General features: G+C 40.3%; 2 protein-coding genes across 5 annotated transcripts in view; both read left to right on the top strand.

The window, feature by feature from the left end:
• LOC140735872 (regulation of nuclear pre-mRNA domain-containing protein 2-like) overlaps positions 1 to 4491 on the top strand; it is an 85061-nt gene extending 80570 nt beyond the window's left edge. For all 3 annotated transcript variants that reach the window (XM_073061434.1, XM_073061433.1, XM_073061435.1), the window contains exon 10: positions 971 to 4491. In XM_073061434.1, the coding sequence (XP_072917535.1) occupies positions 971 to 4005 (3035 nt within the window). In that variant the 3' untranslated portion in view covers positions 4006 to 4491. The remainder of the gene's footprint in view (positions 1 to 970) is intronic.
• A 9605-nt stretch (positions 4492 to 14096) lies between these two features.
• Positions 14097 to 22661, top strand: part of LOC140735873 (threonine--tRNA ligase 1, cytoplasmic-like) — a 73841-nt gene continuing 65276 nt past the window's right edge. The window contains exons 1-2 of one of the 2 annotated variants that reach the window (XM_073061437.1): positions 14097 to 14503; positions 15681 to 15769. In XM_073061437.1, coding sequence (XP_072917538.1) covers positions 15731 to 15769 — 39 coding nt within the window. In that variant the 5' untranslated portion in view covers positions 14097 to 14503; positions 15681 to 15730. The other variant, XM_073061438.1, reaches the window with a different exon arrangement.

The raw sequence follows: 22661 nt of genomic DNA, 5'->3' as shown, positions 1-22661 counted from the left end.
TTATATTGAGGCCACTGCCCCACATTTCCCTGTGATCTGTTCTCCCATCATGCACATCTGTTTGGTCCTGAATCTCCTGCCACCCACCACTCTTGGATCGATTAACGTATCAACCAGGATGTCTTTGCATGTGGTCATAGAAAAGATCTGCAGATTTCATTTAAACAGCACCAGAGATCACGATGCAAACCAGATCATTGGAACTGTGGGAAGGCAGCACTCATTGCTTGCCACTGGACCCTTGACAGAGAGATCAGACGGGAGGGAGGTTACACAGATTGAAGGGGTCTAATTCATACCCCAGCTCTGCATTTTATTTTCCTCCATATGATGATTCTGATTTCCTTGCTATATTCCATATGCTCATTGATAACTCACACCTTACAGATCTACACTGACTACATTAAAAGCTTACATCCTCCTGTTGAAGCTGCAGTTTCTCTAGTTCCGAACTCCACTTCCCATGGGGTGCCACAGTAGCGCAGCAATTAGCACAACACTGTTGCAGCTCGGGTGTCAGAGTTTGGAGCTCAATTCTGGCATCATCTGTAAGTAAGTGTACGTTCCTTCCCAGGTGTAAGTGGGTTTCCTCCCACAGTCCAGTGATTTACTGGTGAGTCGGTTAATTGGTCATTGTAAATTGTCCTGTAATTATGCTTGGGTTGTCGTGCTTTTAGCTGAATACCCCTATGGGGTGGCCTGTTATGTACAGAGATGTAGATACCCTTTCACTCTGTCTCATTAGTGCATGCTCATCAAAGCTTTCACACTTTATAAAGTCACCAGATGTATTTTCTCAGCTTTGAAAAGCAGCATGAAGAGCTCTCTCTCTCTCTCTCTCTCTCTTTCTATCATCCTCCATTTTCAAGGTATATTGGAATATATTGCTGTAAATCAAGTTAATGTAGAAACATATCACAGGAGTTAAAATGCAGTTTTAAGTAACTGACCTTTTATTTTCTTTCTTTAGGTCTCTCATCATTACTTCAGAGCGTGACAGCAAACACTGCTGTCCCATCAAACAGCACAGCTCCAAGTATTTCTACTCCGGCAGTGGCAAACATCACCAGTCCATTGGACAAAAACGTTCCCATTAATAATTCCAGCACTCAGCCTGTGATGCAAGGGCTGATTAGTTGCTCTCCAAATTCACCTGCATCAGAAGTTTCCTCTGTTTCCTCAGTGAGCTCTGCCCCAGTAAACCATAGTCCTGCCCTGTCCAACACAAGCCTGAAGGCACCTGCCAGCACAAATGTTCTTGAGAGTTCTCTTCGCAATACTGCCTCTTCAAGAGGAAGCTTAAGCAGTCAGAAGGCACCTTCCGAGGCAGTTCCAGCTGAACCAGAAGTGCAGCCACCCTCACCATCAAGTCTGGAACTGAAAATTCACAACTTTCTCAAAGTTAACCCAGGCTTTAAGGCTTTAGATCTGAATATCCCTCTCCTGAGTAATTTGGGCTCTAGTGACTCGAAGAGTCTCTTGCAGCCTTCAGATGGAAGTCGTAATCCCAGCAGTACCATACTAGACAACCAGGATGGCACGCCAGTCAGAGATGAGAGAGGTGGAACTCCAACCCAGGATGAAATAATGGACAAACAAGCAACAACAGGCACTATAGATCCAATGTCCTTACTGTCTAAGCTAATCAGTCCACCCTCCTCTTCAACTAGCAGCACAAACTCTCCTCCTCTTTCCATGCCACAAAATATAGATTCGGCTTATTCAGAGATTTCCAGTACAGTGCCTTCATACCAAAGCGATACTTCATATAACCGTGGAAGGGCTTCATTCCCTTCCTCCTACAAATCCTCAGAGGTGTGGGAAGAATCTTCCCCGAGCAGAGACTCTCCTCAAGAGCAGTTTTATGCGGGTGAATCCTGTACTGATTTTGATTATGCTGGACCACCGCTTTCTTCAGTTTCCAATTTATTGAAACAACCCCCAAAGTCTATTCTCAAATCAAACAAAGCAACAGATCAGATGCAGAGTCCCAATGAATACCAGTCTATCTCTACCAGTTATAGTCGTCTCAAGTCTGTGTTCTCCAAACCCGTGAAATCCATTCTTAAGAAAAAAGAAACTTATGGCAGTAGGTCAAGCAGTAGCAAAGGCTATAGGGAAGATGATCAGGGAATTGATCTTGAGAACCTTCCTTCAGCAGCTCACAACAATCAGTTCTTTCGCTCAGAATCTAATAATATCATATTACAGCCTTCATTCTCGGATATATCTCGTACAGGACCACTTCAGAAAACATTTTCTGACTCGGTATGTTCTACCCCTTCCCGACCACCTTCCTCTTTACAAAGTGCTGCAGCTGGTTCTTTTAGCCGCACATCTGCCACCACCATTGATAAAACTGTAACACTGGGCTCTCCAGTCTCTGCTACTTCAACCATTGAGTTCAAGAACATGTTAAAGAATGCCTCGCGTAGACCGACTGATGACAAACCTCTAGAAAGCCCTATTAGTCCTGTACCGTCAGTTGGCTTGAGTGAGAAAGGGAACCTATCAGTCTTTGGACAATCTGGGATTGCAGAGAATGCAGATGGAGAGCAGCATTGCATTGAAACTCGGATATCTACATCAGATTTACCTGAGAACGTAGAGGAGAAAGGAGCCCCCATAGAGACATTAGGTTCCAGTACCCCATCAGCTGGGAGGCTGATGGTTGGAGAGCCTATCCAGACTCTGGATTCCAGCCGAGGGTCAGGTAGAGGCAGTATGAGTCATGGGAGAGGGGGGTCCAGGAGCAGCTGGTTTGAAGCTACTGAAAGCATTTCAGACTTTGATGAAGATTCCTCCTCTCTTGATGTTTCTGATATGACTCAAGGTATCCCTCCCAGTTTTAGAAGTCAGTTTGAAGAACACAGACTCCAGTTCACTGAGACGTCAAGCACCTACAGATCCAACAGTTTTAGCAATCCCTTTGAAAGGCAAACTCAGCAGATTGGACGTCAACCTGGCTCACGACATGATCACATTGGGCCAACACCTGTCTCCAGCCGAGACCACATCGGGCATCCACCTGGGCCTCCTCCAGACCATGTACTTAACCCATGCCCCCCACAAGATCACATTGGGCCTCCTGTTCCTTTGAGGGATATTGGACTGCCACCAGGACCCCCAAGAGATCACATGAGTCTGCCCCCAGGTCCTCCACCTGACCACTTAGGTCCTCCTGTCCCCCCACAGGAACACATGGGTGCCTCATCAAGTTCCCTTCGAGAACATGGTTCATTCCCTGGTTCTTCCCAAGACCACAGTGGGCCACCTTCCAGTTCCTCTGAGAAGATTGGGCCACCAAGGGACCATGTTGGACCACCACCTGGCACCCCTGTTGACCACATTCCCCCACCCTCTGGCCCGCCCCCTGACCACTTTGGTCCTGGTCTACCTCCTGGTCCTCCTCCAAGAGATCATCTTGGACCTCCTCCAGGTCCCCCAGTGCCCCCTCCTGGTCCTCCTCCTCTGGACCACCTTGGACCTCCTCCTGGTCCCCCACCCCGGGATCATATGGTCCCTCCTTTACCCCCCCCTGGACCACCACCAGGCCCTCCTCCCAGAGACCACCTTGGCCCACCACCTCCTGTCCCACTTCCACAGGATCACCTTGTTCCACCTCCTGGCCCCCCTCCAAGAGATCAGTTGGTCCCACCTCCTGTCCCTCCACCACAGGACCTCCTTGGTCCCCTGCCTGGTTCTCCTAGAGACCTCCTTGGCCCATTAGCTGGACCACCTCGAGAACTCCTTGGCTTACTTCCATGTCCTCCAAGAGACTTCCTTAGCTTAACCAACAGGCCCCCCATGCAAAGGTCTTCGAGAGATTACTATGGGCCATCCTTTGGAGCCCAGCAAGACTACAGTGGTCCTGGTAGGTTCTTCCAACGAGGGCCCCTAAGGCCTCGGGAAAGTTTTCAGAGTGGGAAGCGACCCAACCTCCATTTTGGAAGTCCCCCTTTTGCCACTGCTCCCAAACGACCATATATGCCTCCAAGGTATTGAAAATGGAAAGCATCTGACAAGGTGAATTTTCTGTACTGGGGATTATGTGAAACTCTTTCATCTCTGACCCTTGATCACTGAGCAGCTTTGTGGTCATAGAGGCAAAGTTCAGCATGGTGCTTTTAGGTCACCTATATGTCTTTTGTGTGCCAGTCTGTTCTCCCTTCTGATTCTTTCACTTGCCTTCTCCAGTGTTGACCTGCTGTGCTAGGTCAAAGGTATGTTATGGTTAACAGTCACTACAGGGTCACTACAAACCCCTGCACGCCAGTGTTCCATCAGGACTTAAGTCGTGCATAGAAAGCTTACTAGGAATGAGACCACCACTTACTTTTATACAAAGTAAAACTTGTATTGTTCCAAAAATCATTATACGGTCTTAGCTGACCGTAGCTTCATCAGACCCTTTCCTACCTTGTTGTTTTTAAATTACACTTTTACTTTTGTACCAGTTTATGTCAGGAAAAAAAAGTGGTTAAATGCAAATGGGAAATGTCTCTGCCATCATTGCAAGTGTTGTCTGATTGGTTGCGTGTAAGCAGTTAACAGTGCACACATTAGAAACTGACAACATACTTATTTTGGCTTTACGTCACAGGTGTCTCATTTAGGGAGAACTACCTGTTGGTGCAGCTGACTCCAGCGGGCAGAGCCGTTAACATTACATTGCCTGCTCTCTGGTGGCCGTAGCTAGTGCCAGTGATAAAAATATTTCCTCACATTATGTAGATGCTTGCATCTATTGGCGTTGGCTCCTGCACAAATTCCACAAAACTTCAGTGCAGGGGGTCCATGTTAAAAACGACCCCCGCTTTTTGCATGCCATTTAATATGTTTCTCCACAGCATCGACAATGGAGTGTCTTCCCTTGGAAGTGCCAGCCAGCGCTGCTCGTTAAGATGCCACGCAGAATATGAGGTGGAATGAGATTTGTAGTGCCCTGGTTGCTTCATCTAATAACTGGCTGAAAACACGACAAGATTTCCACCAATCCAAGCAAGAAGATTAAAATCATAGCAAGGAAGACTGGAAGCTGTGAAGTGTGCAGTGGGCATAGTTCCCTATTCTAGCAGACCACAATGAGATTTATAATGTTTCTAATGACCAGATAGTAAAAGGTTGATACTTGTCATTGGTCCTCAAGAAAAAAGATGGAATAAATGTACCTTAGGCACATAACGAGCTTCTGATTTTTTACAATAGACTGACCAACCATTGATATTAGGCTACATAAACCTAATTATGTGCAACCTGTTAAGAATTTGATTATTTCTGTCCCTGGGTAATTGATTTAGCACAAACTATCCAGTGTTTCTCCCCCCCCCCCCCACCCATTTAATTCATTCTGTACCAGTCATTGTTTTGTCAAAATGACCTGCTTGTTCTAAAGGAAAGCTTTGTTGAACAATCCTTGTTCACTGTTTATAAATTTACGGAACTATAGGGGAAGGGAAGAAAGGAAACAGTGTGCGTGGAAAAAACATGGCGGTGGGCTGTTAGTGCATTGAACCCCCCCCCCCCCCCAAAGTAATAACTGGAATAGGTTTGAAAAAAGTGACTTTTTTGTGATCAGTCTGTTTCAGAGCTCGTTTTTGCTTAATTCACGGTGGTTTTGGAGAAATAAAATGAATCGAGGTGGATACTGTGTAACCAGACTTGGTTCCATACAGTCCAGTTTATGCTTATATTGAAGACTGTGTTAGTAGCTAAATTCAGAGATTTTTGAAAGCTTTATATGTGGACATACACATACACACATATTCACACATTTTCTTGGTGGTTACTTTTCAGTTGAAATGTAATATGTATGTAGCAAGAGGAAACAAGCTCTTCTTTCCTGAATTAAAAAGTAAAGATCAAGTTCTCCACTTATTTTTCTTAAAAATTTGTAACCATTTAGCAAGTGTTATTAAAATAACATGGGTTTGGTGCAAAGTGAAGTTTAAGCTGTGAATTCCCTTTTCAGTACAACTACTGATATGTCACCACTTGCCATTGTTCATGTTAATATTATTTCACTGGAGGAAAGGGGTAACTTTATAGATCCAACATCACTGCACAAAGGAATATATTTCAGTAAATACAATGTCCAGTTAACACACTTAAGTTGGGAAAAACTACGAGTGAAAAGTTTGCCTGCTTTTTTCAGAGATAATTCATCTTTTGGAAATGAAATGTAGTTAATAAAAAAGATAGTCTAATTTTCTTGGGGATGACTAAGGATTCAGCATTTTTCTGCAAAGTTATGAGCATTTGTGTACTTGAACATTACATAAGTGGGAGGGATGGTGAAATCTTTTTGAAGATCTGTATAAATCTGCTGTTGTCTGCGTTTGGCTCAATATTGTAGTATTTTTATGCCCTGCCTAATGTACAGATAGAAATTAAAACTGGCATTTAAGGTAGCCTGGTACATCATTTACTGAAGTGCTGTATTTCTAAAGTAAAGGTTGTGAAATTGATTTGTGTTTATCACTTGCATTTGAAAGACGAAGCACCTTATGGGGACATTGTCCATTATTTGACTGGTCTGACTAGCTAATCCTATGTGTGAGTAAAATGTGTAGTCAGGGGAGCATGGGAAGGATGGAGCAAACTGTAACTGCTTGCTTCAGTTGCATATTGCTGAACAGTTATTGAACTGCTCATCATATATGGAAGGACTTAACTTTATACAGCCTGGATACTCGCATGTCATTGTCCTCAACAACAGGAACAGGCTTACCACCGTAAAATGGTAGAGTGAAATCGCATCCAAAAATGAAAAGGCCAGGGCTTGAGATTAATTGCACCTTAAACAAATGTGAAGTCACCAGTAGTGTTCATATCCTTGTGAGGGTCTTGCAAGGGTAAATCTGAGAAATATTCTGCATCTTGCACTATGCACTGATAGAATACAGTCTAGTGTGATATTGAGATGAAACCTAAAATCATAAATAATTTTCTGGATTAAAAATAAACATTACTGAGTTTTCATATTTCCACCACTATGAAGAATTGCAAATAGTTGGGTGTAACCAGGTGACAGGGATCAGTGGAGCCTAATTCCCATTGAATTTCTGTTGGTAGCCAAGTCTTTTCAGGTGATCTGGGTAATGGATTCACCAGAATCATTTTTTTTTCCTGTAAATGAAAACTGCTAATTTAACAAAAAGGCCACTATCATGTGCTTTAAAAGAGGTAATAAATTGTCAGTTTTAAAAATGACTGCTTTAGGATATCTGATATTTTAGCTACCTCATCAAATCTCTGTAGACCATGCCAAGGAAAACTAATATTGAACAAATCCCTCCCGTTAATCTTTTGCTGTTATCTTTTTTTAACAAAAGGAAGAAAAAGTGTAGTAGACTCAAAAGGTTCTAAGCAGCAATGTGAAGCTGTAATCAAGGAGAATTCAAATTGTCAGTTTGCCTTCCAAAGCAAATTTTTGGGCTTAATGTACAGAATAGGATTGGGACTTTAAAATTGCTCACTTGCCATTTGCTATTATTAGTTATCTTTGGTTCTACAGGAACAATAAGTTAGGTCTTGCTTTCACACACAAAATGCTGGAGTAACTCAGCAGGTCAGGTAGCATCTATGGAAAAGAGTAAGCAGTGGATATTTCAGTCCTGATGAAGGGTCTTGGCACAGAACATCAACTATTTACTCTTCCATTGATGTTGCCTGGCCTGCTGAGTTCCTCCAGCATCTTATGCGTGTTGTTTGGATTTCCAGCATCTGCATATTTTTCTGTCGCGGGCCTTGCTTTGTTGGTATCTCTGACCAGATCCAAGGCTTCCTGTTGGATTTCCCATATTTGGCATGGCTTTGGTCTTGCTAACATTGAAGTTTTGTTTCCAACTATTGGAATGAAGTTACTGCTAAAGAAAATTCCATTTCTAATCCTCATAAGATGTAATGAAGTATTTGCCAGCAACACCTAAATGTTTTGCTTATTATCTGGAGCCATAACTTATTCTTGCGCGTAGGTCTCCAATTTATAAATTATTTTCACAATTTCCTTCATATTTAAACTACTTTTAGATTAATGCCAGTAGGACATCAATAGCATCCAAGATTTCAGTCTGCTTGGCTCATAGGATAACAGGACATTTTGTTTCCAAGTATTACTTCCATTTTCATTAGTGAACCTGCAATGGTTCAGTCTATTCTGAATGTATTGCGATGTCTATCGTTCGGAAGTAATAGAAGTTTTTTTTGCTACGTTTTCAACATTTCTTTGATCCATGCAAAGGTCTTCACTGACTATGTATTACAAACCTCTATGAAGATACCAGTTTGATCATATTTTAATCATTCTTTGATTACTTTTTGTCCACTCTGGAACAAAGACTTCCCCACCTTTATTATTTTTGTGGGAAGTTACACATCAATTGTTTGGAAATTACAGTTGTAAACTGTTCAGTCTACATTCAAGAAATGTGCTAAAACTGGAACATAGTTGTCACCTATGATGTCCTCAAAGCTGGGCTCTGACTCATATTTTTATTTTGGGACCCTAAGTTTGGTCTGCCTTAAGAGATTTTGCAGACTTTCTTGACCTTTCCTATTGGCTGTTGCTTTTGATATAGAATACTTGAGTTGCAACTCATGTTATCCTTCATCTTGAAACTTTGGAAGGACTCTTCTTTCCATTGAGAAACTTTGAAAGCTATCTAGCCAAGCAAACCTTCAGCTTTTGTGTGTGTATGTGTGAAGATTATAACAAAGTATTCCCTGTATTTCTTGAACCTTCAGTTGGAAAAACGTTATTTTTTAAAAGATATTTTTAAAGGTTCAGCTATTTGCTGAAAGAGGTCCCGCAAGTTGGATTGACATCCAAGACTGACCTGATTCCAGGATTTGTTGTGTGAGTGGAAAGACATTGTGATTTAATTGCTGGGTTTAAAACCTCAGCAAGTTTAAGTCCATTTTTGTCTGAAATTGAAAGTATACCCATCTTAATACCTCTACAATATGGCCAATTTAATATGCGGACAAGTACTGATGGCATTGTGGCTTTTATTTCACATGGGTTCCTCTTCATGGGTAAATTGATGTTGCAGCTGAGCACCAGTCAAAGAAATGAAGATGACAATCTAATTACAAATAAATTAATAAACAAAATGTATAACATACCACTGTAAACAAGTAGAACATTCTGGGAGCACATTTTCATAAATGTATACACATTCCTACGTTTTAGTTTGGAAATGTTCTACTGCAACTTAATGCTCCAATAAGTCTGGATTGCTTCTATGCCCAAGCTATTCACTGATGACCTTGCTGGGCTCTCAAGTGTTTTGTGGAAAAAAAAAGTTCTGTTCATTCATATATAGAGTAGCTTCCAATGATCCTACTGATATCTTCAGCGTACTTAAATGCTTGATAAATTTTTCCAGAACGTTGTGGATTGTAGCTCTTGTAGCCAGCAATATTTGATGATTGGTTACAGATTTATTAGGTCATAGTTCTACATTGTCTTATGGGAAGCTAGAAAATGTTCTTGGTCTACATGCTTCCTGGACATAAAATTGAACAAATTCTACCAGGTGTGCAAAGTTGGATGTTCCATTTCTTACAAGGATGAGAAAAGTAAAGATTGTTCACTTTTCTATTATATCCTGTTGCGACTAGAGGTAAATGTCCTCTTCTTGGTAAATCTCATGCTGTAACACCAGCTTTCTTTTCCATTCAAACCCCCATCTATATATAAGCTTTGTCCGATCCAAATTTTCAGGGTTTTTTCCATTATCCTGAAGCTGACTTTTTCAAATTTGCATTGTCCATGCTTGCTGAGCTTTGGCCTTGACCTGTTTGAGATTATCTATGTAAGGTATACTCTTTAGCTGGTATCACGGATCAGTGAAGATCCTTGAATTACAACTAGCTGCAAGAAGCACCTACCCATTAGACCATGGCTACACCAGCTCATCATGTTCCCTTAACAGGTTTAACCTCAGTAACATTGCTGGTTAGATAAAAATAATTTAGTGCCTGTTTCGTGATTTTTTTTCTCTGTTAGGCATCTATCAGGGCAGTGAAATTATAAAATGCTGACTCAAAATTGGAAAGTTCTTATTGCACTGTTTCTTCTCTATTCTGGTTTCAAAGTTATTAGTTTTGCACATTTTCTAACATTACTGTTAACCATTGAGTAATTATCTAAAAGGAAATCTGGAAACCAATTTACAGAGATATGTCCTTCCTTGGCAGTTCTTTGGATTGAACATGTCTCTTGTTTCTATTGTAGTTTTTGTGAGTTCTGAATCCAGAACTGTGTACAGCCTCTTCTTGCAACATCTCCCACCTTTTTTTTGAATTTGCTCATAATCTTCATGTGTTGCCTGAAATATTCCACACTATTATTGGCATGAATGTTGACTATATTGCCTCTTAGAGTGGCTGTTCACAGCAAATTGTTACAGTTTCTGCCAATTCATCCAACACATGATTTATGGAGCGATGCTCCAGTTACCTTTTGGGGATGATCACTGAAGACAGGATTGATATTGAAATAACTATGGCAGGCACCATTGTCAGAGGCAAATTTAAAATTAAATGGACCTGTGTGAAAGTCTATTTAGAAATTAAGTGAAACTTAAGTTCATTTGGCTGATAAACTTACATTTATTTTAAAAGATGATTGCATTGAAACCTTTATTTGTAAAGTTTATTTGAGCATATTCCTTATAGAACCCCAATGAATTGGGATAAAATTTTGCTACATTTTATGCCACTTTCATTTGTTTCTTAATTATGGCTTTACCTGATTATCATAGTTACTCAAAAACCTTTCCAACGTGTGTTGTCTTATTTCACATTATAGAAAGATAAGCTTTGTTTGGCTCTAACTTGCATCAAAGGAAGGGCCAAGAAATCAGGAGATCAAAGCATTTTAAGTAAATTTGCAATATTTGTTGCTACTTTGTTTTCATTTACACTTCTATGGTTTCCCAATGGCATGAACATTTTCTAGCCCAAAATATTAGTGCATTTCTGTCTCCAAACTACATTGATCTCAGTGCTCTTATTACCTAATTATTTTTATCATTTAAAAAATCTCAAGCTTCAATTATGAGCCTTTATCTTTGAATTAGAACTATAAAATCATTTAGCATTCAATTTTCATAGCTATTTTAAATTCTTAAAGTGCCTTTTGGTGCAGTTGGCACAAGTTGATTCTTGTGTATGGCCAACATACCTGGTTTATTGAATGGAATATTGTTACTGCTATCACGAAGTTCTTTAGCCCACGTGTAGTGATTTGCAGATGTTGGAGCACCTTTTCATGGGTTATTCTCATGCTCAGGAGGGGAGCTGGTCACACTAAATAGTTTTGCTTCTCAGACAGGTCACTGAAACGCCCTTGTGTTTCCTGAGAACAATAATATTAGTATGGTGTGTTGATGATAGTTGACTTTCACACTGCACTGTGTTGATCTTTAAAGACCCACTGAACCCAAGAAACATTGTCTTCACTTACTGCAGGATTATACTTGAGAAGATGAGTATTAATACATACAAATTAGTGCATACTACATCCAATATTTATAAATGTACAAGCAATTAATTAATTTAGAAGCTTCAGAACACCCATTGGAGGGTGATTTGTTGGTTTAAACAATTTGCAGTTTGTTACTCTGTATTTTGGTCTGTGGTATGAAATCTGATATTAGGTTTATATACATCTCAGTAACTTGTTGCAAAGACTATTTTTCCCATTCTGTTCACCATACAATTCAAAAATCTGGGAAATGCAGATTGCTCTCTGCTGCCATATGGTGGTGAAGAGAAATAGCTTTTGACCAGCAGAAGTACCGAAGGAAACTGGAAGATTTTATAATTTATTTGTATTGGTTTACAATTATTGAAAAATTAAATTAAAATAGATTTGATTTTGAATCTTAGCAGTAAAATTGAGAGGATTAATTGAGAATTTTGTCTCAATTTCTTTTTGGTAAATGGTCCACGTATTACATATTTCTTGTGGAAAACAAGCACTTTGGACTATATTGTTACCTACACATCCTCCAGAGAATATCCTTCAATAGGAAAGGTGCTACTATATTACCTTTAACCAACAGTGCAAACTTGAAACAGAATTTGGAAAGGCCCATTTAAAATGTGAGCTGCTTGATAATTCAAGAAAGTAATTTCACAGGTTGAAGATTAACTAGAAAGGTGCTCTAATGCTTTGCATAGGAAGACTTTATTCTGTCCCACATAAACATCCCTACCCCACTAAATTCTTTCTTAATGTGTACTTTTTAAGTTGTGTTTGACTTCTGGTACACTTTTATCACTCCCTCCTGCATTTTTTCCCATTTCCTGCACAAGGCACGGATGGGCAGATTGCCTTTAGGTCTGGACCACAGTGAGCACGGGTAACCCAGAGAGGAGCTGAGTTAATTCCTGCATCCACGACAACTAAAGTTGCTTAGCCTCTGTCTGGTGGCACTGAGATCTCAGATTGAGATTTCCCAAAAAAGACTGTACACCAGAGGTATAGTTTTCATTAAGAATTCCCTGCTTCCTAAGGAAAGCTGACTTTTAATTCTACCAGACAAATTATTTCACCTGATCTGTGGAATGATTATGTTCTAAGAACATAAGCCTTTGGTAGCAATACACTAACATTTAAAATCTATTTGTCCTATTCCAGTAACTTCCGAAAATGCTGCTTTATTGTCTGAATGCTTTGTATGTTAACTTGTCATGCAACATCCAGGAATATTGACAGTACTGCATAGCCCACGAGCTAAGCTAAAGATACCCTCTCCTGGAGCATTATGTATAGCATTCATCACTGGGAATGACCATTATGGGAAGGGTTCAGTGGATCCTGCAGGTAGCTAAATTCCCCTAGTGGGTTCGTTATTACACATTTTTCATGCAATTTTGTAATTAATTAAGCAATGATTTTATTACAATGTGCAGCCATAGGAACACTTGTTAGATAACCACTTTGCAGTTAAAAAGAAAGAAACAGTTTGAAATTCTTGGTTCTGAGTTTGGTGGCCTCTAAACCAGCATCGGACAAATTATGTGGCTCTGATGTGTTGTTAACCCATAACTTTGGCCAATAAAGGATGAGGAGAGGATTAGAAGGTACCAGGGAAGTACTGATTGGGCAATCAACTATTGTGTTTCTATGTATTTGTAAATGCACAATGTGAACAATGGAACACTGGTTATTTAAAAGTTGTAATTTAATTTTGGGCTTTCAACAATTCAACAAACTAAATGAAATTTTTGGTTATCTTTCAAATGCTTGTGAGGTGTGCAATTCCCATGTCTTATCCCTGTTTTCCAGAGGATATTAGGAACCATCCACAGAATTGGAATCAGGTTAATATCACTGGCATATGTCATGAAATTTCTTCACAACCAAGGACAGTTCCAATGAACTCCAATACCTTACAAGTTCCCTCTCCTGGAACCAATTAAATTAGTTAAATTAACATTTGAATGATGAGATTTTAAGTGAAACCAACATTTCCTATTCTTTATCTCAATTATAGAATTCCTGAGCCTGAGATTAAAATACCACTTTTTAATGCTGCTATTGGTTTATTGGTTGCAATCACAGAGATGGGGTAAAATACTGACATTTATACTGGCTGCTAAACTGTTCTATGTCAATATTGAGAATGATGGTCACAAAAGTAAGATGTAACTGATTTTTGTACTTCAGCGCAAATTATGATGTACATTCAGAATTTGTAACAATTTTAATTAAAGTTCTGTTACTAGTTGGAATTTGGTGGGGAAAGTACCAACATCTGATTATTCATTTGTGGATAAGCTACCTTGAAAGGACTTGGACTTTTCTTGGCGTGTGTCTTGTGTTGCAGTCACTACTGCATTGCTTAAACCATTACAAAAATTTCTCAAGGAAGATATTGGGAAGTAGTTGTACAAACTGTGAGAGCATCAGTATTAATGTTGGGTCAAAGTAGCTCAGCTCATTAAAATAAAATTTATTTTTATATTTAAATGAATATATTTGTGTGAATATTCTGTATAACAATTATTTTAATTTGTCAAACTTATACTTTGCTGAAGAAAGAACTCAAAATTGTGTGTCACTTGGCATAATTTAATTCTGCCCAGTAGAAACTGGAAATCCCACCAGCTTTCACCCCTATCTTGCTATCTAATAGAAGCAAAGGTTGTTGCCCTCTTGTGGAATGATGCATCACCCAAAGAGGCCTTTCAGCCTTCTGTACCTATGAGAGACCTCCTCCCAATTAGTCCCAACTTTGGCACTCTTTCACCAGAGCCTACAAGTTTTTCCCCTATGCTCACTTATCCAAATCCCTTGACTTGTATAGGTGTGCAGAAGAATGACATTTTACATGCAATCAGATCAAATTGTTATTTTTAAAATCTTATGTAAATAGCATGTTTAAGTTGGTCTAATTGATTTGGTTTCCTCCTAAGCTTGCGAATGGACTAGGGGTGTCAAGCCTTAATTTTTCTGAGGACTGCATTGCTTCCTTGGCTCAGTCTGGTAAGTTGATATTTCCTTGAGCTTTCATACAGTTCTCTCTGACCACCTGTCATGTGCTTGTAGGCCCTGTCAGCCATTGAGAATCTCAACAAGATCTCCTTGAGCTGGATGACACGAGTTAAGGTTAGGGTGGATTGCAGTTAGGTCTAGAGGCATGAGTTCACATCATGTCATAACAGCTGGGGAAAATAAATGTAGTTAAATCAATATGGAATTGGTAGGGAAGGGGTTTGAAGCAGAGTAATGGTGAGCTTCACACACACAATGCTGGAGGAGCTCAGCAGGTCATAGAGCACCTATGGAAGGAAATAAACAGTTGATGTTTTGGGCTTCTCCCATCTTCCTTTCCAATCCTGATGAAGGGTGTTGGCCTGAAACACTTACTGTTTATTCTCTCCATTAATGCTGCCTGACCTGCTGAGTTGCTCCAGCATTTTGTGTGTGTTGCTGCAGGATTCCAGCGCATGCAGAATCTCTTGTATTTATTATGCTGACCTTAGCTCTAAAGCAACTGGAATGTTATTAAAAGCTGGCCAATTTACTGAGCATAGAAACCATTTGTCCTTCTGCAGCCGGTCACTGTATATCTTAAGTTTCACAATCCACTGAAGTGGACTAGGCAACCCCAACTCAGTAAAGGATGGGAGGCAAATGCTGTCCTTGAAAATACTATTCACCAGAATATTCCTTCAAGTGTCTTTATTCACAATTTCTAGCTGGAGATGGTACTCGGGAAGGGAAGCTGCTGAACATTCAGAGTTTGGATGGGATGCTCTTACTGGTTTCAGTGGGTAGCTCAATGATGATGGGTTGGGCTCAGAGGACCATTAAGGGTGGCTGCTGCATTGAGATTTGAGACCTTTAACCCATGGAGACGCTAAAGAGTGCAGATGCTGGAGTCTGGAGCAACACACAATCTGCAGGAGGGATCTGGTGGGTCAGGCAGTGTCTGTGAAGAGAGACATTAAATCTCTCTCATGCTTCTCTGTCATGAGAGAGAGATTTAACAATGTGATTCTTCTCTAGGGGCTGCCTGACCTGCTGAGCAATTCCAACATTGTCTATTCTTTCATTTCAGTCTTCATCAGTAGATTTTTTGCTTATCAATATTATTTATTTTTGTTGTTAGATTTTACACACAGTTAAAATGTTCTTGCTCTAAATTTCCTTTACACAGCTACTCAGAGACTTCCTCTGCAGAACTCGTCAATCACTACATGCTGAAAGATGGAGGGGCAGGATCAATGGTGTGCAGATTTCTCACAGGTAACTGAAGATGCCCAGGTGGGCTGTTACAGAACTAACGTGGCCTATGAGGTGAATACAGTCAATCCTCTCCACTGGATCTGCATTTCTGAAAGTGAGATGTTTAGTCTCAGAACCTGGGGACAAATTGCCCAAATACAGCAGCTTTCTTCCAATTAAAATTTAACTCTTAGGATATGGGTATTGCTGTCAAGGAGAGTGATTTTACCAAACTCTAAACTTCTGTGGTGTACACTGGTGCAGATACTTCCAAAGTGTGTGGCAGGGTGCTGTGAGCTGATGAAGCTGCTCTCTGTATTCCAGTGGCCGTGGAATGGGGCAGTTAGAGGGCATCACAATGTTCTCATTGTACAATCCAGGTGGCAATTATAGAGCTAGGGAGTGATCCCAGTGGCTCAGCAGATCAGAATCAGATTTATTGTCACTGGCATATGTCATGAAGTTTGTTTTGTGGCAGCGGTATAGTGAGTGCAAGACATTAAAAAAAACTTAAGTTATGAAATCAATAGTGCAAACTGTTGTTTCTGTACAACTATGAGTCAAATAAATATTTCCACTCTCACTTGGAGGTGAAGTTAACCTGTATATGTACTTTGCAGAGAGACCAACAAATCAATGTGCATGTGTAAGTTATTGGTCAAAAATTAATGCTAAGGGGAGTCAATGTACTAAAATAAATAGATCCATACATTACACTTCCCCCCCTTTAGATTAATATAAAACTGTGTATGTAATAAAACATTCAATTTCCCTTTAACAGACTATACTCAAATATACATGCTTTCACAATAACAGTCCATAACTAACCACTATACTAAAGGTTTAGTTTTTTGAGTGGCACTCTATTTCTTTCAAGATAGCACCTCTGGACATGTGGAGTGGCATCATGTTTGGCTTGTTAAAGACAACTTTCTCTTTTGCAGGTGTCATGTTGCTGTTGGTGACATGATCATCACTGAGAGGCAAGTCTGAAGGCTGCAATGTATCCGTCTTATTGGATGCAATTGATTCAGGTGTATTTTTTGGCTGAGCATCCAGTATCTGGTCCTCATGACGTCTCCATGTCTGATCGCCAACATCCACTGTATTCATCAATGGTCCAGTTCTTGTAGCAATCCTACTGGGTGTCCACTTGGCTTCTTGGTAATCACATGCTAGGACTTCCTGTCCAACCTCGAAGCTTCTTGCTGGTTTTCTTGACAACTAGCTGAACTGTCATTTCTGCATTTCCCTCCATAGATCATGGTTCAGAAGGTCTATACAAAATATCAGATTCCTGTTCGTGAACAGCATTGCAAGTGTTTGATTTGTCGTTGCATGAACAGAGTTCCAAAACACAAAAAGGAAGTTGTCCACAGTGTGCTTTAGAGAAATCTCCTCCTTGACCATCGCTTTAATGGACTTCTTGAAGGTTTGTATAAATCTTTCAGCTAACACATTCATTGCTGGGTGGTGAAGAGCTGACTTGAAATGTTTGATGCCATTTTTCTTCATGAATAGTATGAACTTTTCTGACGTGTATTATGGTCCGTTGTCACTCACAATTTGTTCTGGTAAGCCATTTCTGGAGAAGATAGTTCTTAGGGTGGAAACAGTCTTTTCTGATGTGGTTCTCTTCATTGGTATGACCACGGGCTACTTCAAATGAACATCCACAGCAATCAGAAACATGGAGCTCATGAATGGCCCAGCAAAGTCAATATACCCTCTTTGCCATGGTGAGGACGTCCCCTCCCATGAGTATAATGTTGCTTTTTGAACTTGGTGACATCCTGAATAGATTATGGTCAAGTCTTCAATCTGTCCATCTTTTCCTGACCACCACATGTAGCTCCCGATGAGATTCTTCATCTTGACTGTACGCAGGTGTCTATCATGCAGATTCTGTAATACTCTGGTGCGCAGTTTAGAAGGAACCACAACATGAGATCCACAGATCAGTGTTCTTTGACATACAGACAATTGGTCTCGTCTCACTAAGAACTCTGGAAACATAGGATTACCATGAGCTGGCCATCCTTGCATGGTGATATTATAGATGTTTGACAATGTCGGGATATTTCTTGTTTCCCTTTGTATTTCAGAACTTGTTTATGGCAGCTGGTCCACCCGTGCTGTGCAATGCTCTGCTAGGTCACAGAATGAAGACTTATTCAGTTGTCAACAGTGGAAGATGTGACAAGCTGTCAGCAATGCTGTGTAGTTGGTACCCTTGAACTCTGTCATAAGAATGTACTCCCAGGAAAAGTGCCCAACATTGTAACCAGGTAGTCGATATCACAGGGATTCCCTTCCTGGGATTGAAAATAGACATGAGAGACTGGTGGTCTGTCACTAGCATAAATTTTTGTCTGTAGAGGAAGTGGTGGAACTTCTTCACTCCCCATACTAGACTAAGGGTCTCTCGGTAAATCTGTGCATAGTTGCATTCTGCGCTCATGGGTGATCTTGAAGCAAATGCAATCAGATGTTCAGGCCCATCTTTCATTGTGTGTGAGAAAATGGCACCAATACCATAAGGGGACGCATCACATGCCAGTCTGATGGACAGAGAAGTGTCATAATGGGTGAGCAGCTCTCTTGATGTTACTAGTCCCTTTGTTTCCTTGGATGGTCTTTCACATCTGTCTATTCACTCCCAGTTTGATCCTGTCTGCAACAGAGCATTCAATGGGTGCAGCACTGTAGCAATATTTGAGAGAAATCTGTGGTGGTAATTTACAAAGCCCAAGTATGACCTGAGTTGTGACACATTTTTTGGTTTGGGAGCCTGTAGCACTGCTTCAGTCTTCTCTTGTGACTTGTAAGCCATACTTGTCAATGACATGTCCACGATATGAGATTTCATTCTTGAAAAACTCACATTTGTATCTCTTTGCGTATAGACCATACTCACTCTGTCTGGTAGGCACTTTACCAAGGTTCTGGAAGTGTTCTTCATCATTCTTGCCAGCCGCAACAATGTCATCAAGGTAACATTGTGTTCCTGGGATATCTTCAAGCACCTGTCCATTGCTCTTTGCCAAAATGCTGGAGCTGATGTGACGCCAAAGAAAAGAGACAATTATATAGAACGGTCCTTTGTGAGTGTTGATTGTGAGGAATTTCCTGCTCGACGACTCATTCTCCATCTGCAGATAGGCTTGTGACAAGTCAATCTTTGAAAACCTCTCCCGCCTGCCGAAAACACAAAAATGTGTTCTGTTTGCAGCAGGGGATACTGGACAGTACACAACACAGGGTTGATGCTCACTTTGAAGTCCCTGCATATGCGAACATCTCTGTCCTTCCCTTTCTTGATCACCAGGATGATGGATGTGGCCCAATTGCTCCTCTCAACTTTGGAGGGAATGCCAGATGCGTCCAAGCTCTGAAGTTCAGCATTCACTTTAGGACATAGTGCATAAGGCACTGGATGTGCTTTATGGAATCTTGGTGTTGCTGCTTCATCCAGTTCAATTCTGGCTTTCATGCCTTTGAGTTTACCAATACTCTTCTCAAACACCTTCGTATTAGCATTAAGCAGCTGTGACAGTCTCTGGTTAGGGCTGCCATTTGGATTGCAGTTGTCTGTTGATAACATGTTGAGAGCTTTGATTGTGCACCAGTCTAGCTGGATTTTTCTCAATCATTCACGTCCAAAAAAGTGCTGGCCCTCCACTTTTCAACACAAAGCTCTAACTGCTGTGTTTTGCCTTCATACATCACATTCACTTTCAGTTTGCCATTGGGAGACTCTGTTTTGCTTGTGAGGTCTTTAACGTTACTGAAATCTTTTCTAATTGTAGCTTAGAAAACCCATCTATTGTAATTAGCATCTGAATTATAGATGAAGTTGACCCTGTATCCAGTTCCATTTACAGCTTTACACCAGGCACATCTGTTGTGATCCATATGATTTTGTGATCTGCTTCAGTAATGCTATACAGCTTACCTTTGTCAGATTCTATGTTGTCTGATTCAGTTTCACATTCAGTCACTTTATGCACTTATTTAGTTTGTGTTTGAAAATTTTCACCTTTTTTTCCTCTTTGGTTGTGCTTTTTGTCTGACTTACACTCTCTGTGATATTGTCTTTGAACCAAGAACTTTTTCTTTGAACCAACATTCATTTGCATCATGGGAGGATTTGCCACATCAATAACGTTGTTGGCTTTTTGCACCATTTAGGTATATTTTGTGTGTTTCACATTCTAATCACTTTCTGTAATTCTGCTGCATCCTTTGCTGCAGTCTCTAATGATATTGCAATAGTCAATGCCTGTTCTAAGGTTAGGTCTCTGTATGACAGTTGCCTTTTTTGAGTGCTTTGACTGTGCATGTCACATACAAGCCTGTCCCTTAATGCATCAGAAAGTCCATCTCTAAAGTCACAGTATTTGGATAGTTTGTGCAGTTCTACAATGTATTCAGAAATGCTTTCATCCATCTCCTATCACCTTGCATTTATTTCTCCTCCTTCTCCCCCACCTTCTAACTGACTCCTCATATTTTCTTCTCCAGTCCTGCTGAAGGGTCTTGACCTGAAACGTCAACTGTACTCTTTTCCTGCTGAGTTCCTCTAGCATTTTGGGTGTATTGGTTGGATTTCCAGCATCTGCATATTTTCTCTTGTTTATGCTTTCATCCTTTGACTGGTTCCTTCTGTGAAATCCAGATCTCTCAGCTATTACTAGTGGTTTTGGGCTGAACTTATTTTGAAAAATTGCAACAATTTTGTTGAATGTCTTTCTAGCTTGCTTTTCAGGAGTTGCATAGAGCTTGTACTAGCACCCAGTAAGCTAAGAAGTGTGGAAACTTTATTTACCTCATCCACATCATTAGCATTACAATATTGTTCAACTCTCTTGATAAACAAATTCCAGTCCTCATTAGCACCATTAAATTTGTCAACATCCCTGACTAAGGCCATCGTCACGTTACTTTTACTTTAGCTTTGCTAGTTGTGTGTGTTTGACTGTGTACAGTTCTTTGTTACTCACATGCCCTTTTCTAGCATCCATGGCCACCTTCTCCATACTGTTTAGCTCTTTCCTCTCATTGTGTCTCTCTCTCTCCCTACCTCTAAATTCTGTAACTATCAGTGCAGTTAGTGATATTTGCTGACATTCAGGTTCATACCTGTGGTCAATTTGTTGTGGCTGTACAACTACATATCAAATAAATAAAAGCACGCACTTGGAGGTGAAATTAATATGTATATTCACTTTGCAGAGAGAGCAACAAATCAATGCACATGCATAAGTTATCAGTCAGTTAATGCTAAAAGAAATGGATACATATATTACACAAACGACAAATAACAGGGTGGTTGTAGTGCATTTAATATTTCAGTGATATTTAAGTAATATAAATATATTGTTTGATTAAGCATTCTTTGTTTACATAATTAGGGGTTATATGTAAGAAGTATGTGAATAGCATATGTCATATGTGAGCACTTCACTAAAGAAACGAGGTAGACCTGCATCCTCTTGGCTTTTGTGTTTTCTTTCAATTAGTCTTTGGATTTACAAAACATAACTGTGGCGATGAGCAAGTTTTAAAACTAACCTGAGATGACCTGTTGAAGTGCAGCATATTTTTTCTTTGGAAGGGGAGCGTTTATATATTTTTAAAAAGGCAGAAAATATGCAAAATTAACAAGTAACGTGTATGGCCACAGGTTCATAAACAGTGAGAATCAGATGATATTAATAAAAAAAAATTAAAAAGCAGAAATAGCTGGCTAATTGGAAAGATAGAAACATTTAATTGCATAACAGATACCTGGATGATGTGTACTGAATGAATTGAGCAGTATTTTAAGCAAATTAAATAGCCAATAAGAAACGAGTGGCAGTGTTACTGAGTTCAATAGGTGGAAAAGCATACAGTTTTCCTATAAGTTTAATTGCTCCAGCCAAGGTGGCCAAAGTAAGCTTTACTGATATTGTGACGTATTGCAGGAACATTTATAATCAAAACCATTGTTGATTGCAGAATGCTTTAGGTTTCATAACTGGAATCAAAAGGAAGGGGAATCCGTTTTGGCTTACATGGAGGGCCAGCATTGTGGGGCCCATGATTGGATGAGACAACTACAACTTGATAGGAGATCCATCCTCAATATGCATGCCTCAACTCCTGCAATAGTTAACTGAACTGAAAGCAAATTATGAAAGGTACTGGATGATGCCATAGCAGTGTTCAAGGATGGTATTGGAAAACTCTTTAACATATCAAGGGTAAAGTAGTGTTAAATGAAAATGCATATCCAAGTTTTACAAAGCCCATCCGGTTCCTTATACCATCTATGATAAAGTAGCCAGTGAGTTAATTACATGATGAAGGGTAAAATAATTCTTTCCAGAGTTTAGTGGAGCCTATGGGCAACAGTAGTTGTCCTAGTAGCCAACAAGGATGGGTCAGTCAGGATCTGTGGTGATTTTAAGGTCACCATTAACCCAGCACTGAAAGTAGTTCAATACCCCCTGACTGGGAAAGAGGATACCTTTGCAAACCTTCCTGGAGGGAAACATTGCAGCAAAGCGGATTGATCTGAGGCCTATCTACTTTGTTTCGTTCGAAAATTGTAGGATTTTTTGTGTTGCCCTATTAGTAAGAACTGCATTTAACATCACAACCAATGAACAGCCTCTAATAGTGCAGCACTTCCTCAGAAGAGGCCCTCAAATTACAAACATCTGAACAACTGTTTGGGGGACCAGCAGGCTAGATGGGTATGGATTTTCTGGCTGCTGGGGAGGGGTGTAAGGGGTTGATAGATATCTTCTGCCGAGTGTGGACAGGGCATTTCCACCCCCTCTTCGTACCTCCCCCCCCCAGCAGCAACTATCAGGGGCTGGGCCAGCCGAGCAGAACTGGCTCACTCACTGGGTTAATGAGGCCG

Source organism: Hemitrygon akajei, chromosome 11, assembly GCF_048418815.1.
Source record: "Hemitrygon akajei chromosome 11, sHemAka1.3, whole genome shotgun sequence".
Lineage (NCBI taxonomy): Eukaryota > Metazoa > Chordata > Chondrichthyes > Myliobatiformes > Dasyatidae > Hemitrygon > Hemitrygon akajei.
This window is presented reverse-complemented; position numbering and strand designations above follow the sequence as displayed.